This window comes from Lytechinus pictus, chromosome 14, assembly GCF_037042905.1.
Source record: "Lytechinus pictus isolate F3 Inbred chromosome 14, Lp3.0, whole genome shotgun sequence".
In the NCBI taxonomy this organism is placed as follows: Eukaryota; Metazoa; Echinodermata; class Echinoidea; order Temnopleuroida; family Toxopneustidae; genus Lytechinus; species Lytechinus pictus.
The window spans coordinates 28,230,592-28,254,853 of NC_087258.1; the positions used below are offsets into that span (position 1 = coordinate 28,230,592).

Below are 24,262 nucleotides of genomic sequence, written 5' to 3' on the forward strand. Positions count from 1 at the left end.
TGTTGATGACATGCATTTTTATTACAAAAATATAAATTTCATCTTCATCAGATTACAGGTAAATGGTTTCTTACAACAGAAAAAAAATGTATTGTGAGTTATGGGATTATTTTTCATACACAAAATTAATGGCCAAGTCCACAACAAGTTGATTTAAACACAAAAACAACACTAAAAATTCAGCAAAAGATAAAACAAAGAAATGGCATTCTTTAGTTTTGCTTAATAATGTCATTATGCAAATGAGGGAACAAATTACGCACACACTTTCTATTGCTTTTTGTATTACATTAAATTCATTTAATGTAATGAAAATGTAGAGAAAGGTTTGACTTCTTGAATACGTGGAATCGCCATGAAATTTGTAACTTATAATTCCTAGTCAAGAGCTTATCTAATTATCAAATCAAAACTAATTGAAATATATCATATAATATAGTGGAAAAGAAATAGTGATTTTGATTTCTCATTTGCATATCACCAAATTAATTTCACAAAATTACCATCTCGTGAAATTGAAAATACCATAACTTTCTTATATCCTATCTGATTTTCATGAAATTTTCCAAGCTACACTTCTTCTCTTTTTTGTCGAGTGGATTTTTGCAAAATTGTAGGCGGGCAGCATATGTCATGATTTACTGGCTACTTCGACAATTTGGCTAAGTCTGATTTTTCACTTTTATGTGATTGGTGACATCACAAGGGACAAGTTTCAACTTGGTGGCAAATTTCTAATGGTCATCTTGACCATGTTAGGGGTCAATTATTGAAATTGCCCCAATTCTGTCAAGTGACACATCAGATTATTTGTCTTGTTATACGAAACAAGAAAATGTACACAACCATATACTCTTGACCTCCCATTAAATACTAGTAGTTATGACCGGAAATGTCAAAAGGTCAACAAACTTTTGGTAAATGGCAAATTATGGCAAATTACATTGAAGGTGTTTAGAAAGCTTGTTTTTTTGTGTGTGCTGCCTGACTAATACTTTACATAAAACCATCATTTGCTTTAATATGAGTTTCAAGCTGAGTCATACTAGCTTAAATTTGTACTTTATAGTCTGCAGGTTCTGAAACTCATAAACCAGAACATTATAAATGAAGAGAAGATAAGAGAGAAGTTGAGGACAATTCAATCCTTTGACATACTTTTACAAGAAAAATCATCTGTTTATAGCACAATCAGGGGCTATTGAATGGTTCTGAAAGTGGGGGCTGACCATACAAAAAAACAATAAAATTGTAACTTGTACGTTCTTGTACATGTTTATTGACAAGGGCAGGGGGAGGCAGAATTATTATATTTAACAAGCATCTGAATGAAAAATAAAAAATTCATAATTTTTCAAATTTGATTAGGGCTTAATTAAGTGCAATTACATACAGCTTTATCAAACAACCCCTAAACAGCTTAGACATTCAAATCATAAATGTTAGTGCAATTTTCAAAAGAGTGCAAAATCCTGATTATTATGACACTATCCAATGGGATAGGCTTCCCTTTAATATGCCATAGTGGCTTCATTTTGTGAGAGTTAGAATCTCATCATTTATAAAGATTTAATTTGCTTACACTCATCACACTATTAAAGGACAAGTCCACCCCAACAAAAAATTGATTTGAATAAAAAGAGAAAAATCCAACAAGCATAACACTGAAAAATGTCATCAAAATCGGATGTAAAATAAGGTTGTTACATTTTAAAGTTTTGCTTAATTTCATAAAACACTTATATGCACATCCTGATCGGTATGCAAATGAGGAGACTGATGACGTCATCCACTCACTATTTCTTTTGTATTGTATGAAATGCGAAATATTCGAATTTTCTCCTGATTGTCAAGTGAAACAACGATTTATTCCCCCCTGAACATGTGGAATAAGCATTGTTCAATACTATATGGTTCAGACAAGTCGGTCCTAATTGTCAAATCTGTAAAAAATGAAATATCATATTTTACAAACAATAAAAGAAACAAAAGAAATAGTGAGTGAGGGACATCATCGACTGTCTCATTTGCATGTCACCGAGTTGTGCATATCAATGTTTGTGAAAAATTAATGAAACTTTAAAATGTCATAACTTTCTTATTTTAAATCCGATTTTGATGAAATTTTCAGTGTTATACTAGTTTGATTTTTCTCTATTTATTCAAATCAACATTTTTCTTGGGTGGACTTGACCTTTAAACAGCATAAGCCACTTAATATAGTTTGGAAAACAAAGATACAATAAATGAACAAATATTGCAAGATTTCATTTAAAAAGTAGCATTTTGTATATTTAAAAAGCAATTCTTTTACTACATTGCCAATCTAGCTCCAGTTTAAAAGATTATTATTTACAGCATACTGTGCTGGAAGAATTTTTCCCTCGAACCATATTCCAATTACTAGCATTCAGGATCAAGAGAAAGTGTTACAGTATCTCATATAAGAGTAGTTTCATAATTCATTCAAATTGAAGCAATTTACCAACTAACATGTACCGTATAGTGGCCTATTTTGACCTTTGCAATAGCATCATTAAGCACCCTTTGGAAGTGTATAGGGACAATATAATGTGATATGGCCTATTCCATGGTTACTCACACACACTCCCGGTTACTCACTCACACTCCAAATGTAACCATTTGGAGACACCTTGACTCATACTTGGAGCTGTAACTCCATTATTATTGATAGGAACTAAACATGTCTTTATCACAACATAGTACGCAGTCTGACTATCCTTTGTATAAAAACAAAACTTGGGAAATTTCATTATGCTCCTGGCAAATCTTTGAAATGTGTCGGTTACTCATGTTACATGATTTGGACATGCATAAAATGAAAAGTGGACATAAGTGAAAAGTGTCCTCATGCAAGGCTTTTATGAAAGTTTATTATATCCATTTCAAAGAAGTATATTAGGGAGACAAATTTGTATATAATTCAAAAAATAAAGAACACATGGTTTTTACTAGGGGTGCAGATAAAGTGATTACTCATGTTACGGTTCAGATGGGCTATAATACAATTGTATAGTACAAAGATTGTATAGTACAAAGACACATTGAGCTCATGTCCACCAACCTATGGAATTGCCCATATGCACTATTCAAGAACTGCTTTTTTTTAATCATTTGGAAAGATTTAAAAAAAAAGCGATAAGGTGAAAATAATATCATACTTCTGATGGTACCTATGGACATGGTAGTTGGTTGATTGTTTTTAGTTTGAATGACAAGCCAATGTACAGCCCACTAATGCAAGTGATCCTCTGTGTCAATGACATTATAAATCACCTATTTGTGGGGGGGGGGGAGGGGTTAGCCCAGGAAGACAAAACAGGTATTTTTTTCAATTGGTAACAACTGATATTACAATAAAGAACAATTTTGGATATATTAGTGAACTAGTTTATTACAGGTGTACAATGAACTAGCGCTGCAAGGTCTTTTTATGCATGGTACATGTAGATTGGTATGTAAAAAATAAATTGACAAGAAATTCATGGTTCGATTTGAATACACTTTTATTTTGAGATAACTCTTTGCCCTCTCTGTTCAACTAAGGCTGCGTTTATGCGACCTCAAGCCAGAATCATGATTTGAATCATGATTTGAATCATGATTTGAATCATGATTCAAAACACAAACATGAATCACAATATCACAGAATCAGCGTTTAGACGACCTTCATTCCAATGCTGTTTCTCCTCAGATTCGGGCCAATCCAGTGCGCATCACTAGTGCGCAGTTTGACAGAGGAAGTTTTTGGCACGTGTGTTTCGGCTCTCGAAAAATCTTTTGCTTCCAGAATTCAGTCTATACCTCATTTTGTTTACTTCTATCATATAGGGTCCATATGCTTCTATTCATCTTGTTAGTTTATCCAAAATGGTGTTTGGAAGTGAATTTCAGCGTAGATCCAATTTAATATTGATACTCTATATATTCAACAACAACTGAGATCATTGTCTGTCCAGTTAATTCATTTACTAGAACTTGAAGTTGAAGACATGACCAAAAAATAAAAAGTAGTGGACGATGCGATAACCAACACAGAACTTGAACATGACAAGAAATGCATGCGTAGTACATAATCATGTACATACAATGAGCAAATAGAGCGCCTTGAGCTTGGCAAGAGTCAAACCGACAGTAGCCCGACACAACAGTGAGGTCATAGAATCATGATATCGTTTATTCGAACATTTTCGTACGTGATTCTGCAGAAACGTCTTTCTAAACGCCCTTTTTTTTGTGTTTCATGTTTGTGATTCTAATCATGATTATATTCAATTTCGACTAAACGCAATCGTGATTCTGCAGAATCATGATTTGAATCATGATTCAGATCATGATTCTAGGGTGAAAAAGTGGCGGATAAACGCACCCTAAGTAACATACAGAGGACTGCCAACTTCACCTTGAGTCACATTTCTCTCACAATACAAAGCTTTTCTTTACAATAAAGCAATCAAAAGCTTTTATGGGGCAAATTAGCAAAGTCAATGTAAAACCAAGGTTGCATCCTAAAATATTGTGGCACGGGAAGAATGGCAGGCAAAAAGTTAACAGATCTTGACCAATATTTCTGTGCAACATGGTTTTTTGAAATTGAAACTTCAAACATAAAATAGGTTTCAAGATAAACGATAAACTCAAGATACGATAAACTCAAGTTTATTTTGTTGTAAATGGAAAAACATAGTTTTCTGAAGTAGGAAAAAGAAATTTGGATACTTGGTTTGCTTTTTTCTGGGAAACCTGTACCTCTGTATTGACCATTAGTGTAGGAATACTTGCTTTCATTGCTTTCCCAGGAGTTTGTCAATATTGCTCCACTCATATGATTTTGATGATTCACAACCAAACTGAAATAAAATATATTAAAAAAACTTCGTTATTGTTCATCATAATTGAGACTATATACATGTACAGTGTGCATAAGGAAGGCAACCATTATTTGTTTTATTTACCTCAAACTCTTTGATTCCAAATATAAAAGAAATTTCCAGATATAGGTATACTCTTTAATTTCCTATTCAATACTCAAGAAAAAATTTCACAGAAATAGGAACACAATAAATAAAACATCTTTACCCCAAAAATAGAAACTAGGCAGGTATGTAATGGACAGAGTACATCCCTGAATTAAAAAAAAAAAAAAAAAAAAATTAAAATATTGATTTTTGAATCATTTATCATAACTCTATTACAAAACAATAGCCTATAAAAGTCTCTTCTTTCATTTGGTATGATATAGATTCCTCATTTATGCATGAGTGAGTAAAAACAATTTGAAGAAAGGATACCAAAAAGTCACTTGAATGGTGGTATCTGAATTTCAAAAAGAAAATCACACGCCTATAAAGTTCAATATTTGCTCTGTAACTTGATACCTCACTCACACAAAATATTTAGGAAATAAAGTTATGTCTATACAAAATAAGGCTTGAATTCAAATAATTTTGAAATATAAATACAGGCTAGGAGTTGAAATTTCTTAACACTTTGTTTTGTTGAAGATCAGACATGCATAAAGACTTGTTTTAACTGTCTGATAGCTATGGTAGGGTATCTGTAAGAACATATTTGTTCATACTCACTCATGGGTGAATGAAAAATCTTCTGATTTAAACCAAATGAGAGACGAGACCCTAAGCTTTACAATGATAGGTCATTCATCTATTGTATTGTTATTACATTATGATAAATCATTAATAATTCTCTTTTTTTTTTATGTGGGAAGCACTGAATTTCTAAAAAGACGGAATGCACTGACAAGAAATATCACCTTCATCTTATCTTAATTATCTGTATAATAGGTATTAGTTTTGGTATATTTAGAAATATATATATATATATATATATATATATATATAATTCTTTCTGAAGAGGAGATGAGATAGAGCATTCATGTGTGTGCATTTGAGCTAATGTGTGTCTCCATTACACAAAACCACAAATAAATGTCTTTTCAATCTAATTAGAAACAATATCTGAATAAATACCAGTACACCTACTACCTTGACAATCTGATATAACATCCTATGTAAAGCTTCATATCATGCAGCAAAGTGTACCTTTTTTCATTTTCTCATTACGTCAATTCATTTGCAAAAAATAAGAAAATATAGATATCATTTTGTGACAATGGTGATGATAAACCTACTGACAGAAATCAAGTTTGGAATTAACATTCCAATCTTTACAAACTTGATTTCTGTGAGTAAGATGCATAACTACATGTACTATACCTTAATATCATGGAAACATGGATGAGGTGGTTGTAACATTGATGAACTATTAACATCTTGAAGACTCAACCAAACAGCATCAGGATCAAGTCTAATAAAACTAGCAAATGTTGACATACAAACCTACAATAAAAAACAATTGAAATCAATAACGGATTCAATTCAATCATGATAGCAAATATGGAAGTTAGACATGTAGGGCCTTTCAAAGTGGTCACAGTTATTCTGCTGTCCACTTACAAAAGGAAGTAAGTCTGATTTTAGTTGGGTTTTTTTTTTGTTCAAAATCAATTAAATTCTTGATATGAGAGATTTATTGTATGTGCTACATGTAGCATCATGATGCTAAAGGAATTGGAGCCCACAATGTCTGAAATATAGACATTTCATAAGCAAGTAACATATATTTTCCACATAAAACAATGGCATATTTCCTCATTTACTATTCCTTTCATCACTGGACAGTAGAATAACTGTAACCAATTTGAAAGGTTCATAAGAATTAAAACTGATATTAAGGAAATGAAATGATATTTAAAAAACTTTAAAAATAAAATATTTTTTTTAAAGGTCAAGTCCACTCCAGAGAAAAATTTGATTTGAATAAATAGAGAAATATCAAACTAGCATAACACTGAAAATTTCATCAAAATCTGATGTAAAATAAGAAAGTTATTGCATTTTAAAGCTTCGCTTTTTCACAAAACAGTGATATGCACAACTCTGTGACATGAAAATTAGACAGATGATGATGTCCCTCACACACTACTTCTTTTGTTTTTTATTGTTTGAATTATCCAATATTTCACTTTTTGCAGATTTGACAATGAGGACCAACTTGACTGAACCATATAGTATTTAGAATTAATCCCACATGTTCAGGAAGCAATTAATTGCTTTTTCACTTGACAATGAGGAAAAAATTAGAATATTTCATATTTCATAATAAAATACAAAAGAATTTGTGAGTGGATGACGTCATCAGTCTCCTCATTTGCATAGTGATCAGGATGTGCATATAACTGTTTTGTGAAATTAAGCGAAACTTTAAAATGTAATAACTTTCTTATTTTACATCTGATTTTGATGAAATTTTCAGTGTTATACTTATTGGATTTTTCTCTTTTTATTAAAAACAACTTTTTGTTGGGGTGGACTTGGCCTTTGACATTGGTTAAGATTTCAATGTTGACAACACTGCCGCTGCCACCGTCGTCGAAAAAGCAGCGCCTTAAAGGGGAAGTTTATAGTAAAATAGCAGAAAAAATAAATAAAAATACTGGCAAAGTTTTGAGGAAAATCCATCAAAGAATAAAAAGTGATTAGAATTCTAATCATTAGATTTCCTACATATCGTATGGTAAAAAATCAATGAAATGTCATTTTCTAAGAAAACTGAAAAAAGGTTTCATTGTACCTTCAGTATATCAATAGACAAAGGATTTCACACTCTGCTCCTAAAAAAAACAAGTGGAACGCCTCTGGCAGTCTCGCCTGCATTACGCGATTCAATATAGCAGCAGTGCTGACTTTGAAAACAGCTATTAAATTATTATTCACAAAAGAAAACACTCTATGATAATAAAATACTATGTCCATTGACCCAACATGACCTTTGACCATGATCATGTGACCTAAGACATACACAATACAATCATTCATACTTGATTACCCTTATGTCTACATGTATGTTTCATGAACTACATGTGTAGATCCATAAACTTTCTAAGTTATGATGCCAATTCAACAAATACCCCCAACACGGCCAAAGTTCATTGACCCTAAATGACCTTGATTTTGGTCATGTGACCAGAAACAAGCACAAAATATTCAGGGATACATGGTTAGTCTTATGTCCCAAGTTTCATGAACTAGATCTATAAACTCTAAAGTTATGACAATTCTACCAATATCCCAACATTATCAAAGTTCATTGACCCTAAATGACCTTTGACCTAGGTCATGTGACCTGGAATTCACACAGGATGTTCAGGGATACTTAATTGCTCTTATGTCTAAGTTACATGAGCTAGATCCATAAAATGTCAAAGTAATGACAATTCCACAAATACCCCCCAACATAGTCAAAGTTCGTTGACCCTAAATGACCTTTGACCTTGATCATGTGACCTGAAACTCAGGCAGGATCTTCAGTGATACACTATCACCCTTATGTCCAAGTTTCATGAACTAGGTCCATTTAGGAGTTATTAAGGCAATTTAAAAAACTTAACCTTGGTTAAGATTTCGATATTGATTCCCCCAACATGGTCTAAGTTCATTGACCCTAAATGACCTTTGACCTTGGTCATGTGACCTGACACTCACGCAGGATGTTCAGTAATACTTGATTACCCTTATGTTTCATGAGCTAGGTCCATATACTTTCTAAGTTATGATGACATTTAAAAAGCTATGCAGGCGAGAAAAAAAAAAAAAAAAAAAAGTCATCACGAACCATTAGAAAAAGAAACTCATGCATTTTATATCACATAACATATGGGTGAGCTGCTCGTTTATGTCAAAATAAAAAAATTGAAATTCTAATAACTTTCTCAATCTATAAATGGATTTTTCCCAAACCTTCACCAATATTTTTAATTCTTTTTTCTGCTATTTATACAACAAAGTTTTTGTCAGGGTGAATCCCCCTTATAAAGTCTCGCTCTGGTCTTGCAGTTGAGACAACATTATACATCATATGTCTTAGGGCGAGGTTGCAGCTAAGATTAATAATTTTTCAAAAAAATATCATTTATTTAATGATTGAATACTTAGTTTGTTGAACTTGAATGACCTTTGACATTGATCATGTGACCAGAAACTCACACAAGATGACCTTGATTACCTTTATGTCTATCTCTCATGAAATAAATCCATTTACTTTCAAAGGTATGATGACATTTAAGGACGTTCCACAGTTTAAGTGAAACCCATGTCGTTTTCACCAAATATTGGACATAGTCTTTAGCACCTGAATATTCAAAATATGCAAAAATGAACATGGGTCCATGTGCTTGATATTTTGCTATAAAGCTTCAAAGTTAACCCAAATGGATGTTCTTCAATTCTTAAAAAATGGTGTGAAAGATAACCAAAACCAAATCTAAAAATGTTAAATTTCAATAACAAACTTGAGAAGTACAATAAATGCTGCACTTTATTCAAAACTCATGTCATTTTCACAAAACTTTGCAAAGTTGTAAAGAAAGGTATACCTAAGAGGTGCAAACATTAAATAATAGGGGTTCATGTGCTTGTTTTCAAACTATCAGCACTTTTATAAGAGCAAATGTGCTTTTTAAAACACCAAAAAAGCCCCAAATGCTTTGTATCTATGTGAGGAAAAATTCCAAACCATTCATTCAAACTCGGGGTCATATTCGTCAAACAGCACTGCAGAGTAAAGTATTTGAAATTGTATAGGAATTTTTTTATTTTTTACAACAGATCTGCAGTTAGAGTGCAGATGAGAAAAATCAGCTCATACCTACAGCTGATTAATTACCTGTCCATCCATTGTGACGTCAGCAAGCAGTGTGTAAAATAGGCGCAGATCAAGATGCACACAAACATAGCTTTGGAACGTCCTTAAAAACATAGACTTGGTTAAGATTTCAATGTTGATACTACAACATGGTCATTGACCCTAAATGACCTTTGACCTTAGTAATGTGACCTAAAACTCATGCAAGATACCAGTGATACTCACTTGATTACCCTTATGTTCACGTTTAATGAAATAGGTTCATATACTTTCTAAGTTATGATTACATTAAAAAAACTTAACTTTGGATAACATTTCAATTTTGACGCAGTCATTGCTGTAGGAAAAGTGGCCACAATGTCTCGCTTCTACTATGCAGGCCAGACAAAAATTGGTTAAGCAAGTCAAGCATGATATCAAATTTGCTTTAATAAATATATGTAGAACAATTACAGAAATATTAATGTATACATATACCCGAAGTGTAGAAACTTTTCATTGGGAGTGTACTTAGGAAAAGTTATGGAGCGAAATGAGAATTGGAGAGGTTGGCTCTGGTTAAATGCTACAGGAGTGTTTTGCTCATGAAGATGACAGAGAGAGAAGAGAGAAGAGAGAGAGAGAGAGAGGCAGGGGGGTGATATGGACTAATTGGTTACCTCTTGTAATACCAATGGTTGACATGAATTAAGGTATGGAATACAAGCTTCAACCATTAACAGTAGGTCAGCATCAGAGACATCAACCTGTACAAAATAGAAACAATGATGGTTAACAGCTATTCACTTTAATTGCAACTCAATTCTGTAAATATCTGGACGTTAGTAATAATACTCATGTTTAAAACATTTTGAAGGGTTTCTTTATTCTGTTATTTTTCAGTAAAGAGTATGAATAATCGGAATGCTGTGACAAATGAAATAGCCAATGCTGCCACCATTAACCAATTTAAGTCATCCCTAAAAAGGTAGTGTACAAGTAATTAGTTTGAACCATACTTGAGATGGGGTGCGACAGTAAAGAGGGGCAATGAGCTTTGCCAGAAAACTTGTCGATGAGAGTAGATTCTTCTACATGCAATAAGTAACTCCCAAAGGAATGTTAATTGTAACATGTGGTACAAACGACCCAGCTCTGTTAATAGTGGTGGTTGTTTTCACTTGCATGTTGTAAGTAATCTTTTATCAGACATAATCACATCACACCTCACCAGTATGATGATACACCAGACACTGGCCTGTAGAAGAAGAAGAGCTACGTATACTTCCAGTTTTTACACCCAAGTATACCCAAGAAGTCGCAGGATATATTTCATTACATCAATTTTTCTCCAATGGCATGGAAGGCTTGATATGCCACCAGTCAATAAGGAGGAATTTCTTTATTGAGAATCCTGGGGGGTGTTTCATCAACATTTTTGTCCGAGTTGTCAGATCTGACAACTTTCCTTGATTTTGATTGGCTGAGAAGCACTGTTACTATGGCAACTGTCGGATAGAATGGGACTTGTCGAAAAAAACGTCTGAAAAGTCCTCTCATGAAACGCTCCCCTGATGGACATCACATCTTGTATTGTCTTATGTCAGTTTCAGTGCTTAATAAACCTTCCATTACAAATACATCAATATTTACAGACATATGTGATATCAAAGATACATACAGCTTACAGTACACTGCAAGGTTGCACACATGGGCCAAAGTGACTGAAACATTCAAACAGAATAACTTAAATTACCTGTAAACATAACTGACCAATTCCAGATAGAATGGAATGCTGTAATTTGTAGTAAGCTGTATGGAGATAACTTGATCCAGCTCTCAAACTGCATGAAAAGCAATGAATAGGAACATTCTAAATCAGAAAATAATTAATGTTACATAATACTATCTTTTTTATTTAGGCATCTATGAATCTCATACACTATGTGTATTACCCACAATCATCACAAATCCCTCACACAACTTTGAAAGGAAATTCTTATTAAGAGAGACAGAGATGTAAATAATTATTTAGGAATAATGTTAAAGCAAAAAAAAATCAAAGTGATTGCTCATCTGATGCCCTCACATCACAAGGCCCCAAACAGCTGAAATATTTTGGTCAAACATCATATGTAGTCCCATTTACATGTATGCATTTCTGTGTTTGGTGCATGTTACTCTAAGCATCCTTCAAAGTCTGGTGATTCACAAATCTTAAAACAAACAATGTGTTTGCAGGAATGAAATGAGTTAGACCAGATATCTGTTATGATACTAACCTCATGGTTCCATGACATTTGCTCTGGCTAAACATAAAACCAAACCTCCGAAACTAAATAATCTCTAATCCTCATCTTTACATTATTCTGAACCCAAAACTCTATTACAATCCTAACTCTAACCCTTTGTCCTCTGAGATATAAAGACCAGAGCAAATGTCGCAGGAGCATATGTCGTGTCACCAACCTCACTATAGCTTGTATTTGTAGGACAGTAGTGAGTTTAGATTAGTGTTATAACTGTTATGATACTAACCTGACAGAAGCTTGTGTTTGTAGGAAAGATGTAAGCTTGGGCCAGATATCTTTCACAACTCTCCTGCGGATAAAATCCCTTGATCTTTCAGCTAAAATGAGAAGAGTCTCAAACGCCTGAAAAGGCAAAGAATGAAGATACACAATCAGATAAATACACAAAACATTTTTTATAATGTTAAATGTTAATGTATCAAAGGAAAATGAAAAAAAAAAAATTTGATAGTGATTTGATAACAGACTATGCCATTCAACGTCAACATAGTTTTCATGCAATATGACATAAAGGCTATAATAATTCAAGTAAACCTTTAAAATCAATATTAATTATCACCATATCATTGTAGATCTGGATCTGCTACCGGGTAATTTAAAACGAATAATCAATAGCACATGTAAATAGCTTTTTCCAAATATTATCCTTCTTTGTTCAAGAACCACAAGTCTTGCCTGATTTTGCGATCAATAAAATATGCAATATGATCTTTTGACCCCTAGATGACCTCCAACCTCATTATCCTCATAAACAGACGTGTGGTAATACCTAATGATTATTTGTACCACGTGTACACACAATTGATGCAGAAATAAAGAAATGAGGGCAAGTTGAACAAACACTTGAAAAAAGGACGGATATGACCTCAAATCATTTGATCATTTGACCCCTTGATGACCTTTGACCTGATCTTAGCGTCACTTGCATCGGATTCATCATCAACAACACACATGTAGTACAACCTAAGGATCATATGTAGCAAGTATGAGTACAATTGATGTAGAAAAAAAGAAATGAGAGATAATTGAACAAAAACTTTAACATTTTTGTAACAGACCAACGCACATGTACATGTACTAACAGGAAAAGTGGCTACTGAAACTTGTACTGAAGCAAGGCACACAACAGCTGCGCGTACTTAATATGCAAATGCGTGCTCAGCAAATTGTTGTATCTACAATGCACTGATAGCGCACTTGAAAGGGTGATATGTTTTGCTGATTGCGCATATTGAAAATGCGGTCAGGGTTGTTGTATTTCCTATGGCCTGTTGTACTGAGAAAGTCTAAGCAAGTCAAACAGATTAACTTAAAAGCAGATTATTATTATTATTAAACCAAAATTGCAAGCTTGTAGCTCTTTTGTAACATTTTCTCAGATTCTTGGTATTGTGTAAAAATAAAGATACCAATGTCAAGCAATTGTCTTGGTTTTTTCCTCCCATTATTTTTTCTAGCAATGAAAATCTTGTAAGGATGAGAACAAAAGTATGGAAATTATAATAAACCTTTAAGTTGATTTTCTCTGAAATGGGTTTGCACTCTCGTATCTGCGACAGAGTGAATTGGATGACCGCCATGGAAATGGCTGTGTATATAAAAGGAAAATCTCACCTGCTCAAGATGTCTGTTTTTTTAGACTTACCTTACAAGTGACAAGCGTCTCTTGATCAGTAAACCTTAACACAAATGATGGCCACAGTTTGTGCACAAGAGGTAATAACACATCTACAAAATAAAATAATGTGAAGAAAATTGATAACTATTTCATATTAGGAAAGTGTTGGTCATTCAGAAGATTCAAAATCCTGTTATGAAATCAAGGGATAAGCTCATTTTGATTAAACTGTGCAAGGCATGTACAATTCATCAAACAAGCCACCTTAAACCAAATATCTTTCAAACTACATTATATATGAAATTATCTTTTACATATGACATAATGAAATCTCTTCAACATAGAGATGAGTTATTTCAAGATTAGAGATATCACTACATTATTTGCATCAATCCACACATACATGTACAACCCTAGTTGTATTCACAAGAAGATATATCAAGCAAATGATCATGGTGATGGGCAAACTATCACTTTGGAGGCAAGTTGAATGTAAACTGAGGAAAGGTACTATGTACTTCCAGTTTGCAGATAGTTTGTCTCTTCATGTGAAATCAAGAGGTGATTATTTGCTTTATTTATTTGAAACCTAGATAGGCCTGAAGAAAGACGCTCTTATAGATTCTTCAGGAGGGAAGTCTTGCTTTCCTTTCTTGAATGCACTCAGGATGATGCTTAAGTTGATGTTCACATGTATGACCGCCCGCCTCTGCCTCTGCCCCTGCCTCCCCGCTGGCCTCGTGCAGACTGTGGGTTGTGAGCCGGCGGTGCGGGAGCCCGGGAACGCCTTTGGGCAACCGCGGAGCAGGGTGGGGGTTGCGTCCTCGGAGCGGACGGCTTCCTTGCCGGGGGAGCTGTCGGGCGCACAGGTCTGAGTTCCTTGATGAGCTCAGAAGCCTGCTTGCGGCCCTCTGTCTCCTCCTTGAGGAGAGAGGCCGCTTCTCCCCCGAAGAGGAACTTTCCTGACTGGGGTATGCCTGGAAGGAAATTTGAAATGTCCTGCGGGATGCCAAGCTTCGTGAGCACTCTCTCCCGCCGAGCATTGGATGCCAAGGCTGCGAAATACGACAGCTGCATCCATAGCTCACCCACTAAAGACAGCAACGCCTCGTCCAAGACGACGGTGTCGCTGACTGACACCCCCAGTTCCACTGCCTGAGCTCGGAGTGCCATTAAGGCCCCGAGATAGGCCGTGAGGCATAATGACGAGCGCGCTTGCAGCTCGTAACCTGTGTCTTCCTTCTCTAGCGCACGAGACTGCCCGGTAGAGAAGCGGCCCCCTAGCCTCGCCCCGATGCGGTCGAGTTCGGGGGAGGACTTGGGCGTAAAAAACGCCTCCGTGTCCTCCGCGGCAAATTTGAATTTCTTGCCGAAGGTTTTATGCCTCTTGTTCTTAGCCGTCACGTACGTGCAGTCGCCGCTGGCTAACGTCAGCTTAATGGACGACGCCATATTGCCAGATTCAGGCAGATTTGGCCCGCGCCCTCTCCGGCTAACGCTCGGCTAAAGCTCGAACGCCATTCACCCATACACTAATTCCCCTTGATTACCGTTGTTAAAAACCTCTGTCAAATCTTTTCCAGCATTTTTATGAATTAGCGATTGATGTTTTTCCGTTTATCAGATATCCTTCATTATACACATATTTTTTTCATATTTATAACATTTTTATTTTAATCACAATTTTAGTCCAAACGCGGGTCAGTTTTTGTTAACCCACGTTGTTTGTGCATGCCCACGTATAGCCTTACGCGTATTGAAAGGAACGATGTTGGGTCGAAAAACAGAATTGTTATTGTTTGTTCCTTGTTTGTTGGGGATGAAACTGATGGCGACCAGTCACGTTTGACTGTACCGCCAAATAGTTAAGATTAATTAATTAAGGTCAAGGTGAGATAAGAGAAATGAGCAAGGGGCATTGTGGTGGGGGAGGGGGAGAGAGGGGGGGGGGGTTACGAGGGCCGAGTGGGGATACAGTTTCATCATGCAGTACAGGGCGTCGATGAACACTTTTATTTTTTTCTCCAAAATATGGAAAGTGACAGAATAATCAGAAAAAGGTTGATTGGTTCTGATTTTGAAAAAAAAACAGAATTTATCAAGAATGCTGTTATTCTTCATGGTTGTAGAATTTAATTTAGTTTCTCTGATAAGTATAATTCTTTCAAACAACTCAAATTTTGATTAATCGTATTTCATTTATTTCACTCTTTTCTTTCGCCTCGTTTTTTTTTCTTCCAAAAAACCAGGGAGCTGAAAAATATGAGAGCTAGAACCTAAAGATATGGGGTAGCTATGACGTTGGAGGGGGCGCAGCCTCATGCACTTGCAGATCCAAATCAATTTTCACAGGGGACACTTAGAGTAGCCCCTATTTCTTTAATATTATTTTTACAAGCAAAAAGAAGTCAATGAAGACATCAGGCCACCGACAGCTGCCTCGTCAAAGGGGGGGGGGGGCGGTCGATTATTTTGATTTTTTTTTTTCATTTTGTCCTCAATAAGGGGGGGGTTCAATTAATTCTATATACACTTCTATTGTCTTTATATATTGGGGGGGGGGGGGGTCTGCTACTGAGCATGTTTTTAAAAGGGCTTAATAAGGGGCTTAATACAACAGAAATTGTACGATTTAATACAATAAAATGTATCATCGAGGTTAATACTAAATTAATACATAATTAATAATTGTTTTAATTGAAAATGAAAATAATAAAGGCACCCATAGATCTTAACATCTCATAAATACAGGCCTAAACCTGTATTGGAAGTTGAACAGGCATAAAGTATAAATGTTTAGCTATATAGCTGATGCTTTGATCCCGCAACCAAATAATGTTATCATAAACTAGTAGATGTTATATCAGTCATGTCAGTGGCGTAACAAGTGAAAATAATTGAGGGTACTACGATATGGCGTATCAGGCAAAATTTATAAAATATATAGTTGCAAGCAAGCGACATAAGCATAATTTTGACTTTTGGTTACAAAAATCCAATTGAACAATTTCGCAAGATTCTCTTACCTTTTCCTTTTTTTTCTTGTTCGTGAATTGGGGGCTTGCAAGACCCCACCCCCCCCCATACAGCACCACTCTTTGTTGTCACTGTCTAAAATTTGATTTAAACTTTGAGAATTTGAATTTCTTATCTAAGTAATCCAAAGGGATAAGACAAAAATATTTGCAGATTACTTATTTCAAAGTATTTTTATACCTATAACTCCCCAACTCTGCTCTAGCTGCACCGCACGTTGCCTAACGGCCTTCCACCAAAGGGCCAGGCCGACTCGCCCCGTGAGCAAGTGACCGCGTTCGCGTAAGTTCACCCGAAGCCATGACTAAATTCTGACCATAAACATCACCTAACTAATCACTCTCTGACAATATTTCAAAGTATCTTTTATTACAGTCGATCCTTTGGGCCATTAAACGATAATATTTCCAATGTTATCATGACAAACAATTTTAATGAGATAGTGGCATTGTAGAAAAAACAAATTTATAAGCACGAAATGGCACCAGATAAATCATCAAACATACAGCGCAGCGTTCGGGACTGGTGAGTGGTACGGCTCTCTTGGAGTTTTCGCCCCGACGAATTCGGCGAAAACGCTACCATTGCGCCGTGCGAATGTTCAATCTGCGGCTCTCAATCAGAGACTTGAATGTCTCTTTTTGCATTATCGAAAATGTATCATAGACTTTGTTTGATTTGTTTACAAGTAAGTTGCATATCCGTCGTGATAATTAGGAAAATCCATGATGTCTTCTTCTAATTCTGTAAAAATTACCTCTTCAAAGTGCCTGTGTCAGAAAATTGCCGGAAATCGTAAAAACTTGCCTAAAATGTCTCTTTTTGAAAGTTCATCCATGGTCTGGAAAAAAATGTTATAATTTATGTAGACGTATACCGTAAACAAATACATCCTCGATCACTGAAATGAAGTGTTTGCTAAGCTTTTATATCTCAGACCGCGTTACCATGGCAACTTGGGAAAACCTTTATTTTTTAGTAATAAAATTCTGGTTTTAAGGGTCATTTTAGAGACATAAAACTAACCATATTTTGAAGTATTGGGTTTAAATTTCACATAAAACTGAATTATCTATGTTTATACTTTCGTATATGAATATTCATATTTCTTGTAGAATCTTAGTTTTTGATTGGTCAATGTTTCAGTCATGGATAATAACTGAGCGTTAAAAAATCTGAAAATGCGCATTTTATCGGCAACCAACAAGCAAGATGGCGGAACACATTAAGTTGGCGCTATGCACGTACGTGCCGTTGGGGCGCTGGCTAAGGCGACGGCATTATCGAATGCTGCCTTAAAGTCTTTGGTTAGTTTTATGCCACCCGAGCTCTGAGCTGTCGGGGCAAAAAACAAGGACTCATCTGCCTCCTTATCATGCTCACTAGGAGGATAGATATGAGGCAGGTATTTCTCCAGTAGCGCCTGAGCGCTCACCGAAGGGTCGGCGGAGGATTGGGGATCATCCTCATACTGATCGTCTCCATAAGACTCTTCGCACGACGAGTCATGCTCCACGGCCTGCTCCGGGAGGTTGTCCCATTGACAAGTCTCCTCTCCCGGTGGAGCTCCGAGAGCCGCAGGTGCCACGCTGCCTCTCGGCCGGCTCTCGGAGAGACGGGGGGGGGGGCCGTCAACAGCGCGTGTCGGCTGGATCACTCGTGTCAAATTCAGAGCGTGTGTCGAATCGAACACGCGTTCCTGAGGTACCAGGCTAGCCGGTACTCGAGCCGGTGATTCGGGTGAATCACTGGAGGATCCCCGGGGTGCTTGGCGGCTACTGTCAGCTTGCCTCGCTAGGTGCTCGGGGACAACAGCGGAGGAGACCGACGGTGAGCGTGGGGGGTAACCACACTGCTCGAAAGCAGATTGGAGCAACGTGAATAGTTGAGCCATCTTGCCACTGGTACAAGCGTCAGAAAGAGGATTGCCCGGGGCACCGAGGCTTACCGCCTTCTCTTTCGACCGCTTCTTCTTCTTCTCTTTTGCGGGCTCCGCCGGCGTGGCCAGAGCAGAAGGAGGTACAAGAGGCGCGGGTGATCGAGGATGCCTCACCCGAATCTGACTGGGTCAGATTGTGTTGCCTCTCACGGTCAGGGGCTGGCAGCCCTTTGCCGAAACTCCCAGTTAAGGAAGATTCTGACGGCATCGAGCCTGACCTGTGCCGGGCGGAGAGCACCGCACTCTCTTCCCGGACTTTTGGTGATCCGGTAGCCGGTGGATCGATCAGCCCTGGGGGTAATAATGAGGTCACAGCTGCATCAGAACCCTGGTTTGGTTTAGGCCTGGCGGCCTTGGCTACCACCTTCTTTTTCGAACGGGACCGTGGCGCCACGGTCCCTGCCTTCTTCCTGCCTGCAGTATCTGACGGCAAATTCAGATTACTGCCCATCGAGACCTCATACTCACCGCCGCCGCGGCTGGAGACTGCCGAAATCAAGGCGCTTGGTATCGGATCGATCCCAGCGGCGGGTGCAAGGTCCTCCGGGGCTGGAGCCGCCCCACTCATCAAGCAATTCTTGTAAACCCTGAAAAAACCAGAAAACAAGTTTTTTCTTGGGGGGGGGGGGGGGGAAACAGAGAAGAAATTTTCTTGTAACCGCCACCAATCTAGGAAACACCTAAAAAGGATACCTGGAAGAAATAACACGCTACCCAATGGGTAAGCTATGTAAAAAAAATTTATGTTTGCCTATTTGCCAAAACAGAAATTCTTTTTTTTTTTTGGCGTAAGCTAGAAAAAGCTGTAAAAACAATTCCTGTAAAGGAAAGGAAAAACAGTGAAAAACAAACTGGAAAGACCGGTCCGGCCTAAATGTCCTCCTACATGTATAAGAAAAAAAGCCGACAGACTTGTCAGAATTTTTTTTTTTAAATATAGCGCAAAAGAATTTACGCTGAGACAAGGAGGAACAAATTGTAAGAAACTTGTAACTCCCACTCCTCAAAAAGAGGAACCGAAAATAGGAGAGACCTAAGACAAACAGTCTAGGTGTCTACCTGCAAATAAGAGAAAGGAACCGACAAAGTCGAGAGGTTTCTAAGAAAAAAAAAATTAATTTAATTTTTTTTTTTTTTAAATCAATCAACGATCAATTAAAAACAATCAGAACAAAGAGGCGATTAAACGATTTTAATCAACCAGAAAACAATCAGCAACTGATTGAAGAAGCAATAATTCAACCGGAGTGAATAAAAGCTAAAGGAAATTAATTGAAGGCCCCACCTGTGAAGAAAAAGTTTTCAGAGCAGGAAGGATATAGGAATTGATTAATTAATTAATTAATCAATTAAATGATTCTCTTAATTAATCAATCCCAGAATAGTAACAATAAAATTCCTTCAAGAAAGAAAAGTATTGAAGACTCCGCCTGAAGAAAAAAATTTAGAATAAGAAATTTTCAAAACAGGAAGAAAAAATAGAAATTGATTAATCGATCAAACAAATAAATGATTCTCTAAATTAATCAATCCCAAAAAGTGCAACAACAACAATCTGATTTAAAAGCAAGCAGAAAGGAAAAGTCGAGACCAACGTTCCGACAAGAAGCACTTCAAAATTTTAAAGATCAAAAGAGATCAAGAAAATTAAGAAAAAGGTGGAGAAAAAAACACCATAGAAGGCCATCTACAGCTAACAGGCAAACTGTGTAACCTAAAAGAAATAATGAATATAATAGAAGAGACGACGTCTGCTCCCCTAACCTGTAGAAGAAAGGAAAACAACCGTGGCAGAGAGTGGGGTTTGCCACGTAATTACACCGGCGTCTCGCGCAATCACGCAAACAGCGCGACCCTGACAGTAGGGGGGGGGGACGCCCGCCTACCGAGAGACGTGTGTCACCGTATAAATGCACAGACGAGAAGATCGGATAAACAGTGCAACAAAAACACACCAAAGCTGCGCTGGGTAACAGATTATAACAATCTCACACACAATACAGTGCGTATCAAAAAAAAGTTTACACTTAGAAAAAATCCTGTAAAATTATACATTTGTAATATCCTGAAGATTTTTCCACATTGTAACATTGGTACAGATCCATTTAAGCAAATGACGATATAACTGTCGAAAAATATTTCCGCTTGAGTGAACACCACTTACTTTTGAAAATTTAGTGAAAAATGATTTGCGCAGAACTTTGAAATAGTTATGCGAATAAAAGTAGACCTTAATCATGAAGAACAAGTTGAATTTATCTATTAAAATTGATTTGAAGATATCTTTTACCTTTTAAAACTTTTTTCCTTGCCCAAAACACTTCGAAGAGTGCATTGCGCCCCATCCCACTCCCCCACACACTGAGGCAATCGTGACGATATTTGCTTTACACTGAGCTGTGATTTACATGATATGGCTTAGGCTTGATTTTCATTTTGTTAATCATTGTAAAGCTTGGAAAAGGTGTGGAGAAACAAGTATTAAATAAAAATGAAATGTAAACCCACTATAAATGATAAAAACTTAGTGAAAAAATGCTAGAGATGTCTGATATCTATATATTTTCAAGAGCACTTAGCTGATACGTCCTACTCATAGGCTTGCAAAAAGCAAAGAGGAAGATGGTCGCACATCGCGCGATGTTCTATGGGTAGAAAGCACTAACGGGAGATGGCGCTATCGCGCAAAAATCTTTGGGAGTACTATTTGGGTATACCTTGTTCAAGGGCTGAACTAGCATAAATCAAGTAGATGTATGCAGTTATTGGAGTAAATTAGGGTTTCAGAGGAAACATCAAAGACACCATCCGCATCAATATTTACTACATGACTAGGTCATAAAAGCTATATATATGTAAAATATGTGAGGGGTGATAGCTCAGTTGGTAGAGCAGGGGTTTCGGATTTCCTTGACCCGGTTACAATTCACACTTTATGCGCTAGTGCCCTTTGGTAAGGCAATTAGCGTCACTACCAGGTCCCTCTGAGAGGACCTTTAGCCTTTGATCATCTGGTTACTTGCTTGATTACATGAATTCATGCTTTCTTAGCGATCAGGAAAAATCCCCACCAAATTACAAATAAAAATGATGTAAAATTTAAATTACCTTGGTGTTGATGCAGGGACTGTATACCTGATTGGACAGTAGTAAGAACCTGAAGTCTTAGGCGTGGGTTTGATGAAGACATCACATGGACACAGTGATTTAACACCTACAACAAATAAAGCAGTAATCCAGGTTTTAAATCTAACGAAGGGGGTGACTGGATTCTCCTCGCATTTGCTGAAATCACCTTTACCCTCTTCACTTTACTCTATTTGAAGCATCCCCCTCCCTCAACCCAACCCTCCTGCTCTCCTCCACTACTTGCTTGTTCATTGTCTTCTTCAGTCACCCCTTCCCATCTGACCAGCCACCCTCAACTCAAGGCGCCCTTCTCAAAACATGATCAATATCCCTACATGTCCATACCAAAGTGTTATATTACAAAATAACCACACTAATAATAAGACACTTCAGGTTTCAATTTGAGCATAATGCTAATATTAGCCCACATTTTTTCCATATATCCAAACCAAATTTAACTAGAGCTTAGGGATCAATGTATAGAATACTATATAGACACTTGACTGAGTGCTGTTAAAATATATGCCTCCACCATGGAAAGATCTTGCATTCTTTATTTCTATTCTTAAGAGAATTCTATAGTTTGAACCAAGTTTAAAATGTGATTTATCCACATGTATTGTATCTACATAGTGATGAACCTAACCTTCTGACCTCCCCCATCCCTCCAACTCATCAAATCCTAAATGCAAAAATATGTCACGTTAGAGGATCACGCCACATTGTTTTGTGACAAGTTTATTTTCAAGCGCAACTGTTGTGACCAAATTTGAGCAAAATTATAAAGTTTTATTTATTTCTAAAACTAAAGACTAAAGTACATTCAACCATTCAATCGTGAAACACTAACAAGCCTTACCTGTTTAACATTATCAATATGAAGAGGGAGGTGTTTGGGTGTATCAGGTTCATCCATCAATATATCTTCATCTTTGTTTGTGTTTAGATTCTTCTCATCGTCAAGGTTTGCTAGATCGTCCTCAGCTTTATTCAAAGTCTGAATATAATCATTGTAGAATGCCATGATAGAACTCACTTCATCGCTCTCACAGCTGTAAACAAAAACAAAAAACAATGTACAGTAATAACTAATTGAATATTTGTCAAAATATAAAAATATGTAATAAATGGGGACACAATATTCACATTTTAACTTGTAATCATAATTTAGCCTGTCATTGGGAGTATTTATAAAACTAGCATAGTAATAATAATAATAAAAACAATAATAATAATAATAGGCATATATATATAGCGTCATCTATCTAGAGATAATCTATTCTGAGGCGCAGTGTTTATTAATATTATTACCCCGGCTTTAGCTCGAGCTGCCTTTTAGCGCTCAGTGCATTCAAGGAATAAATCCTGCCGGGTACCAGTTCACCTCACCTGGGTTGAGTGCAGCACAATGTGGATAAATTTCTTGCTGAAAGAAATTACGCCATGGCTGGGATTTGAACCCACAACCCTCTGTTTCAAAGTCAGAAGAGTAATCCACTGGGCCACAATGCTCCACAACGCAAATCAAGTATTTCTGTAATTGTTCATAGTGGAGAAAGGAAACAACACCTATTCTGTACAGACTAAACCATGTTTTTACTGATTCACTCTAAAGGCTTGATATAAAAACAAATACATTTTCCATTTACAATATCTAATCTTCTACATTCTTTTTGTTTTTAATCATTTATTTTTCCTCACGATTTTGCAGATAGATGACAAAACACTCATCAATGACTTTTTACAAAGTACTTACCTTGGTACATGTACCTCTTTACATTGACTGTCTTGACTAGGATACCATCTATTGATAGATGATATAAGAGACTGATAGAACACTCATCAATGACTGTTTACAAAGTACTTACCTTGGTACCTCTTTACATTGATTGTCTTGACTAGGATACCATCTATTGATAGATGATATAAGAGACTCAAGAACACTCATCAAAGTGGTTGCCTGATCCAAATGATGCTCATCCATGAGATGAAATACCTGAAATTAAAACAAAACTAGAACTATCACTGAAGGTGATTAATACCCCCAGTGTACACCATTACCATGGCAACACATGGAAAAAATGTCTTGCCTAGTATTACCCCAAGACCAATGTGTGAGCTAGATATCATGAGAATTGGTTAAACACAGATGAAGTAGTTCAAAAGATTTTGCCTGATTTTTTTACATATGTTTTACCATGGCAACACGACTTCCAACAAATAGAAAAATATGCCTTGCACATCTTTACCTCAAGACCAATATGTGTGCCAAGTTTCATGAGAATTGGTTGAAACTGAGGAAGTAGTTTGATGTGCAATATTTGCAACCGACCGACCGTACACTGATTCCTATATACCCAATTCAAACTTTCTTTCGGCAGTGGTATTAAAATCAGTATTTCATGACGCTCATCCTCACTCTCAATTAACAATTTTCACCCAAGAGAAGTGAATAAAAGCAATGCGGGCGGTTGACCATGTGAACAATCGTAAAATGGTCAGTGC

General features: G+C 36.5%; 1 protein-coding gene across 3 annotated transcripts in view; it reads right to left on the minus strand.

Moving 5' to 3' along the window:
• The window catches only part of LOC129276373 (TELO2-interacting protein 1 homolog), a 56,539-nt gene continuing 32,277 nt past the window's right edge, over positions 1 to 24,262 (minus strand). For 2 of the 3 annotated variants that reach the window (XM_064109414.1, XM_064109413.1), the window contains 9 exons: positions 23,626 to 23,753; positions 22,617 to 22,809; positions 21,737 to 21,842; positions 13,681 to 13,763; positions 12,262 to 12,377; positions 11,480 to 11,567; positions 10,404 to 10,490; positions 6,258 to 6,380; positions 1 to 4,871 (listed from right to left, as the gene is read on the minus strand). In XM_064109414.1, the coding sequence (XP_063965484.1) occupies positions 4,806 to 4,871; positions 6,258 to 6,380; positions 10,404 to 10,490; positions 11,480 to 11,567; positions 12,262 to 12,377; positions 13,681 to 13,763; positions 21,737 to 21,842; positions 22,617 to 22,809; positions 23,626 to 23,753 (990 nt within the window). In that variant the 3' untranslated portion in view covers positions 1 to 4,805. The remainder of the gene's footprint in view (positions 4,872 to 6,257; positions 6,381 to 10,403; positions 10,491 to 11,479; positions 11,568 to 12,261; positions 12,378 to 13,680; positions 13,764 to 21,736; positions 21,843 to 22,616; positions 22,810 to 23,625; positions 23,754 to 24,262) is intronic. The other variant, XM_064109415.1, reaches the window with a different exon arrangement.